Source organism: Morone saxatilis, unplaced genomic scaffold (assembly GCF_004916995.1).
Source record: "Morone saxatilis isolate NCDOM2014 unplaced genomic scaffold, NCSU_SB_2.0 Contig11, whole genome shotgun sequence".
In the NCBI taxonomy this organism is placed as follows: Eukaryota; Metazoa; Chordata; class Actinopteri; family Moronidae; genus Morone; species Morone saxatilis.
In genome coordinates, this window is record NW_023339663.1 from 11,254,792 (window position 1) to 11,261,983 (window position 7,192).

General features: G+C 38.9%; 2 protein-coding genes across 3 annotated transcripts in view; both read right to left on the reverse strand.

Annotated features, from left to right (window-relative positions):
• Window positions 1–243: 243 nt before the first annotated feature.
• Window positions 244–5,291, reverse strand: nsun3 (NOP2/Sun RNA methyltransferase 3). The gene is made up of 6 exons (XM_035682180.1): window positions 5,040–5,291; window positions 3,577–3,680; window positions 2,973–3,490; window positions 2,329–2,483; window positions 1,608–1,729; window positions 244–1,094 (listed from the first exon to the last, which is right to left on the reverse strand). The coding sequence occupies exons 1-6, from the start codon at window positions 5,199–5,201 to the stop codon at window positions 758–760; spliced, it is 1,398 nt and encodes a 465-aa protein (XP_035538073.1). The 5' UTR covers window positions 5,202–5,291; the 3' UTR covers window positions 244–757.
• Window positions 5,292–6,683: 1,392 nt separating this feature from the next.
• Window positions 6,684–7,192, reverse strand: part of LOC118321243 (ATP synthase F(0) complex subunit C3, mitochondrial-like) — a 3,191-nt gene continuing 2,682 nt past the window's right edge. For both annotated transcript variants that reach the window (XM_035652479.1, XM_035652480.1), the window contains exon 6: window positions 6,684–6,893. The gene's annotated coding sequence lies outside the window, so the exon portion shown is untranslated. The remainder of the gene's footprint in view (window positions 6,894–7,192) is intronic.

Here is a 7,192-nt window from a genome sequence, read left to right on the forward strand (position 1 = left end):
GTTTTGGTCACCACCAACTTGTGTGGAAAATATCTGGCTCTTCAGCTGCTAAATGATTCACTTAGAGCGTTTTCACTAAAAAGAGCTGCCCGCTGTTGTTGAAATAGACGCTATGAGAGCAGCGAGAGTGAGCCAAAACAGTAAAGTTGAGGGCAGGACAGATAAATCAGAATCAGAAATACTTTAATAATCCCAGGGGGAAATTATTTTTGTTATAAGACTCCAGGTATACAAACAACATATATTATACAAAGGCAACATCTATTAAGAACAAAATATAAATATATAAAACTATATATATATATAAAAGATATATAAAAGATCAGATACAACAGATAAACAATGAGATTAAACTTCATAAGGCTCCGTAAAAGTCCCGGGGACCTGCAGATTCTGGTGATAATTATATGCAAGTTCATCACTATGAGCAACTCCTTTCACACATGTCATTTTATTCATATTTATTATAAATATATAAATTATAGCTGCTTTAAATACAAGTCTGTCTCAGATCACTGAAGGTTAGTAAGAATGATGTGAGTGATGTTGTATCTTCGCCTGCATGTGGTGGAAATAGGCACTGTCTGCAGTGCGCTAAAGGTGAATTAGCAAGTTTGTTTGTGTGAGTGGGTTATAAGCCAATTCCATGGGATCCTGTGCATCTTATAAAACCCACAGGTAACAAACAACATACCAAGGAAATGTGTATATTTAGCCATTTGTTTCCACATATCTTTTCAGCACAGGAGGATACACACTATTTCCTCCTTCTAATCCGAGACAGAAACATGGGTCCCCAGGTCTTGCCGGGCTGAGGAACCACTAAAATGCCGAGTCTGTGGTGATAAGAGGACACATTGCCATCCTGTGGCTGCGGGGATGGCTTGTGAAGTGTCTGTCCATGACCAGGGTGAGCAGGACTAAATGCAAAGTATTTTGATAAAGGAATGGCAATTTCCTCCCACAGGTCTTCGGGTTCGGCCTCAGGACAGTCATTCAGCACGGTTTCAACCACGGCGTAGTTCTCAGAGCTGGACAGTGTGCAAGTGGAATAGACCACGACACCCCCTGGACGCACCGCAGACAGTGCAGACCTGCATGGAGAAGACAAATATTGGCCCTTGTGACAAAGGACTAAATGACCATTTCAAACACTGCTGCAAAGCTGCATAATATTAAGTTGTATTAAGTAATTGTCACCTCGTATATACTCTAGGTCTCCCATTTACATGTTGAGTTTCTCCTCCCTCAACACACTAAATAATTTGCTATTTTTGCAATTTGACCATATATGACAGTCTCCATAGAACTCATTTGGTTATTTTCTGTTGCTTCACATGGTAAAGAGCTGATTGACTTTTTTCAATCATTTATACTAAATAAACTGTGCCAGTCAAACTAATGTAATTCCACTTTATAGCACTGTTTGTAATTGTGATTAATTTTATGTACATTTTCATTTACTATTTAAATTTTTCTTGTGTTTTGCTGTTGTTATTTTGTGTATGACTTATAACACAGGCAAATATTTTATAATTCCTCATCTGCTTAATTACAATGTTTGGACACATTGCTGGCATTTATTTACGCTTGGGGATAGAGCTTACCTAAGCAGTTGAGCCTGGAGCCTAGGCAGCTTGGCTCTTTCCTGTAGTCTCTGTTCCCCCTGCTGGCCGCTGCAAGAATACAACCAGCTCCTGTCATTAGAGCATGGAGCATCGACTAAAACCTGCAACAGAGAAAAGAAATGTGAGCAGCTCAGAGTCTGAGTCAGAGAGTTCAAGAGTGTAATAGCAGTGAGAGATGGCAAGGGTGAAAGAAGAAAAGGTAAGAAAATTAAAAGAGCCTAATGAAACTAAAAGCAGATGAAAAGAGTACATGTTATATTTTCCCCACACCAGGAGATAAGAGACAAATTATGGTGACTGATGACCTCAGTCCTCGATAAAATTTTACAAAGCTATATCATTACCACAATACGGCTTGAAACTGTGCAGTCTGTTTGCACCACTCTATTGCCTTTCAGTCATTGTTCACACTGTCTTACTCTCAACCTTTTCATTCCATGCTTCTCTCCCTTTCTTTTTCAATATTTTGCTCCATTATCAGTCACTTTGATTCCTTCCAGCCATTTGTCTGCCTCTTCTTTTCTCCTGTTTTGAATAAACGGTTTTCTTCTTTTCCGCTGGGCTTATTAGCTTTTGTTCAAAGGCTCGCTGTTCTCATTCGTTTTAAACCACGGCCTTGAAAAAGAAGTGCGACACCTGAATTGGTTGGACACTGCAGAAACATTTAATCACATGCTGCCAAAAACATGACTCTCCCCACCTTGTCATATGTCCCTGCTTCTCTTTGCCCAAAAGACCGTCCATCCTGTGCAGACACAATCACTCTGCTGTTTAGTGAGTGAGGCACAAAAGACTCCAGAGTTTTGGCCAGCCAGTCCCGTCTGTGAGGGTCTGGTTCATTACAGCAGATAAGTGCTGGAACACAACAAAGGGCAGAGTTAGTTATTACCAGTATTCAGTGCAAACAGGCTATTCACAGCAGACATAAATATTCCTTGGATTCAAGTGCAACAAAAGAACACTTTTAATATTTAAAAACACATTTTCAATAAAATACTTTTGTGAAAAGCTATCCTAGAAAAGGTAAATTGGTGTTCTGTCAACATCCCTTTACTAAGTTATAATGTGGGGTCATTTCAATCTAATTAAGAATAAGCATTCATATTTATTAATAGTAAATTGGGCAAAATGATACAGGGACATATGACAATGTTTAGAGGTAAACATTATGAATTATTTAAAGTGAAAAGTTTGCATTATAAAATGCCAATATTTAACATTTTATTTTAAGTTATAACTTGATGTATACATTAAGCAGTGTATACACCTTAAACGCAATCTTTTACTCTTTGCATGACAAAAATCCAAAAAAGTTTGCAAATTCCATTTAAAGTACTTGTTTACCTGGGGTGGCACACTGAATTATGGCTATGGCTTTGCCCCCAGGAGCAGAGCAAAGATCCAAAACCTTCTCCCCATCTCTGACTTGTAAAGCCAGCACTGGAAGCAGGGAGGCAGCATTCAGAAGGTAATACTGCTTCAGCTGGCCAGGCCTGTGAGCCTGAGAGGGAAACCGCAGTGGATATGGGTGGATGTAACATTGTAATGAAGGACAGGCCAAACTGAGTGCCTCTGATTGAAGGTCCCGACCGAGTGCATGAGAGGGGCTTTCAGGTTGGACGAGGGAGTCATTAGGGGAGCACTTTGAGGTGTATTGAGGTGGCAACAGTGAGTCCTTTGTTGCTTGGTGTTTAGAATTTGAAAATGTTGAGGTGCCATCACAAAGCAACGTGGAGACATTTGTTTTTGGCAGCAATAAGGAAAAACCCTGGGATTGGAGGGTCTGTGTGATGTCTGTCACAGTGCTGAAGCGGTTGAGCATGACCCCATACTGCCAAGAGTGACGGTCCAGGAGCACTGCCCTGCAAGAGAAAAGCAATCCCAATTAAGGAAGGGTACAAACACTGTCTGTGTGTAGGCTGCGATAACTATTTCAGACACAATTTACCTTGCAGATGGCCACAAGTCTCCAAGTTCCTGACTGTACTGCTGGTCAAAGTGGTCCAGTACTGGCTGACACGAAGATCTTTTCTTTTTGTGCAATTTTGTTACCTGTTACAAACAGACTGTAGTGAAAATGCTGTCTAGAGATAAATCCTAGAGAAGCATGAAATAAGACAGCATTCATAAAGTAAACTCTGACAGCCCCTCAGTTAATTTTATGGGGACATTTGCTGATTCAAAGCTGTGTGTTGTTTTCATGTTAAAATCTTTTGGACCTAAATCGATGCAGTATTAAGAGTAAATATCAAGTAAAGATTGACCAAAATCAAAAAGTATAGTTATTAGTCAATAACAATTCAAGTCTTGAAATTCAAATTTTTGGGTTAATAGTTCACTGAGTAAAACCACTAGAAGAGTAATATATACCTTAGAGTTTAAGGTGGATTTTCCCTTCATGTTCCTGGAACTGGCTTAAAAAAAAAGCTGTGTATTGTCTTGTACAATCACTACCCCTGCTGGATACTGAGTGTAAAATGCATCCTGTTAGGGATTACTGCAGGCATATTGGGTTGCAGACCTTACATGGCTAAAATCTCACTGTACATGATAGATCCATAAACCATGCCATATTAAATAGTCGTGGTTTTCATATAATACAGTATTTCTATTGATCTTATGCGGCCAGTGCCTTTTGTTATTTGTGCCATTTCTAGTTGCTGTCTGCAGCAAACACAAGTTAAAAGATGATTTTAACTTTGTTGGTCTGGAAGCTGATGATTCAGGGCTGCACAAAATGGTAAACAAAAAATCATGTCGCTATTATTTTGATAGATATTGGGACTCCAATATGATTCGCTATTAGTGGGGATGATGGATTTTCACTGAAATGCTAAACAAATCATGTTGTCACATCTGATAAGGTCTGGGTTCCAAACAAACAAATTAACTTCATCTGGGCAACCAGTTTTGTAGGCCAGGGCATCTCTGCAGCACCACAGTGCTTATATAATGCAGCTTTATCTCACATTTTACCTTTATCAAAATAGTGCAGCTTCTACGGATATTGCATATTTGCGATTTCAATAATATTTTGATTAATTGTGCAGCCACAATATTATTGATAACATAATTTGGAATACTTAGTTTCTCACACAGTATCTATGCAATGGGAAATTGTACTGTGTGTAATAACTGACCAAGTAAGTCCCCCCAGTGTACTACAGTGTTTTGGATGAAGAAATATTTGATTGTGTTTTGAAGGGCCACACCATTAACAGTAGGGCCACACTCAGAGATCTTCTGTAATGATAGCATATAGTGTTCAAAATTAAAAAATGGTCCACTATATTGACATATTTCTACCATGCATTGCAACGTTTGTACATCTGAAAATTGAACAAGAACAAAAAAACATATAGTTTGCATATCTTAGCTGTATATTATCCAGATTCTCCTGTATTTCTTTACCTGTTTATTCTGGGCTCCTCTTGGCTCGTTCAGCTGTAAAACAGCATCGGGACCAGAGTGGCAGCTACACGGCCACAGACACCACAGAGGGGTCGGAGCTTTAACGCTAACTGTGCTCCACCTACTGTAAAACGGACCTATTGAGAACATGTATTTAGACATTAAGTTTTCTATTTTTACTACATAACTTTACATATATTCATCAACTGTTCTTTCATAAGTCATGGAGCTCGGGTACGGGTACGTTTTTCAAATCCGTCCGGCCTGAACTCTGACTGTATTCCTTTGGTTCCGCCTAACAAACCGTCCTGCTCACTATCTTGTGAGTATTCGGGTATTAATTATGTGATAAGTTTATGATACAGCCACTATTCCTTGATGCCTCTTCAAATAAATTACTGTAAGAGGTGCTAACTGGATAAGGAAGCAATGTGACAGACATTTTTTAAAATTTTGCTATAGATTATATAGTTAACGTATATTATTATAGATACCAAGTAATACAAGGCCAGAATCTCTGATATCGATACTTCGATACTTCTATCGATACATGATTTAATGCGGTGTCAAATGGGCTTTCCCAATTTGTTGTTGCATTTTTGTATTAGTTAGTTGAAAGTGCAAAGATAAATTAGTCAGGGTGTGTGGCCTGTTGTTTGAGTGCACACAACATGACAGCAGCAGTGGAGAAGAAGAAGTGTGTATGCGTTAAAATGTGTTCATGACAACAGGACGCTGTTTGCACAGACAGTTCCACTCTGATGAAATACAAATGGGTATCATTTCCACAAAATAACATGTTTTTTTCCTGGGGTGACACCTGCGATTCAGTTAAAATGTTCTCCTGTCTGTTCTCTGTCTCCACTCTTTTCTTCCCTGCAATTTGCTGGAAATGTTGTTTTCACTATAGGTCAACGCTTTCAGGCCGACATCTCTGGGATTATGGCAATACTGTATGAAGAACAGCTGCTGGGAAACTGGTGAAATAAAAGTGTGACATTTTCTCTTTAGGTTTACATAGGGAACATTATGTGAATTAATTGTGGAGTAACATACACATTGCATCATTACACGTGCAAACTCTAATTTAGGGAATTAGCTAGTCAGATTTAGTTTGGTCTGTGTAAAGGCAATTCAGAGATTTCTCTGTAAACACACTGTACATGTTGTACACTGTGTAAACTGTGGACCCAGTAAAAAAATCCTAAACCCAGTTTTTATGGCTTGATGCACTGGCGCCACGCTTCGCATACTATCCCTAACACTATAACGCTATAAAAATGTGCCTTAGCATCGGTGGTTCTCCTGTGTTTGCGAGTTTATACAAGAGTAGTGGTTACTAGCTACAGCGAGCTACAGTATTCCTTCAATGTCCTGCAAATGCATCTTTCCTGGATGCCAGAAACTGACCATCATTTTGGGTCTATTCAAGCTTCAAAGAGACCTATCACAAGCGATATTAAAACTTGAGCTGTGTCTGTTATAGGACTGTGCTATTCTTTATTTCGGTTTTAATTTTTCTACATTTTGTGTAGCATTTCCTTTATTTTAGGAGAAACAGCCTAAATCTAGGTCAATGCACAAAAAAACCCAAACCTAAATAAACCCACTACCATTTACTATTAACAAATGTACAAATACACATGATGAATTAAATGTTTTACTTCTGTTATTGGTTGCATGTTGTTAACAAAAACATTTGACTAAATATACAATATAATGGCAAAGCAATCATTAAAAATGATTTGGGTTTGCCAGTTTCATACATCAGTGTGTTCACAATCTCTTAAGAGACACCAATGAACAAGAATGAGCATCATGATAGGTTGAAAGCATTGTACAATTCAAGGGAACCTTAAACTGCACAGTCCTGTTAACATTGTGATGTATCCCTTTACAGTAAATGCTCGCTGCGTTTACAATGGCAGAACAGAAAAGAGCCAATGCAACGCATCCAAACAGAAAAAGACCCATAGCTTCAAGACAGAGCGATAGCCCAAGATGGGCGTAAGAGAACGGGCAGCTGCTTCAGAAGATGGGTTCCTGTTGAAGAAAACGAGAGAGGCAGCTGAGCACAAACTGGAGGTATAAAGTGTTAAATGTACAAAACTGCCAAGAGCATTGTCAAGTGAGCAGACAATCCTAAACATCTT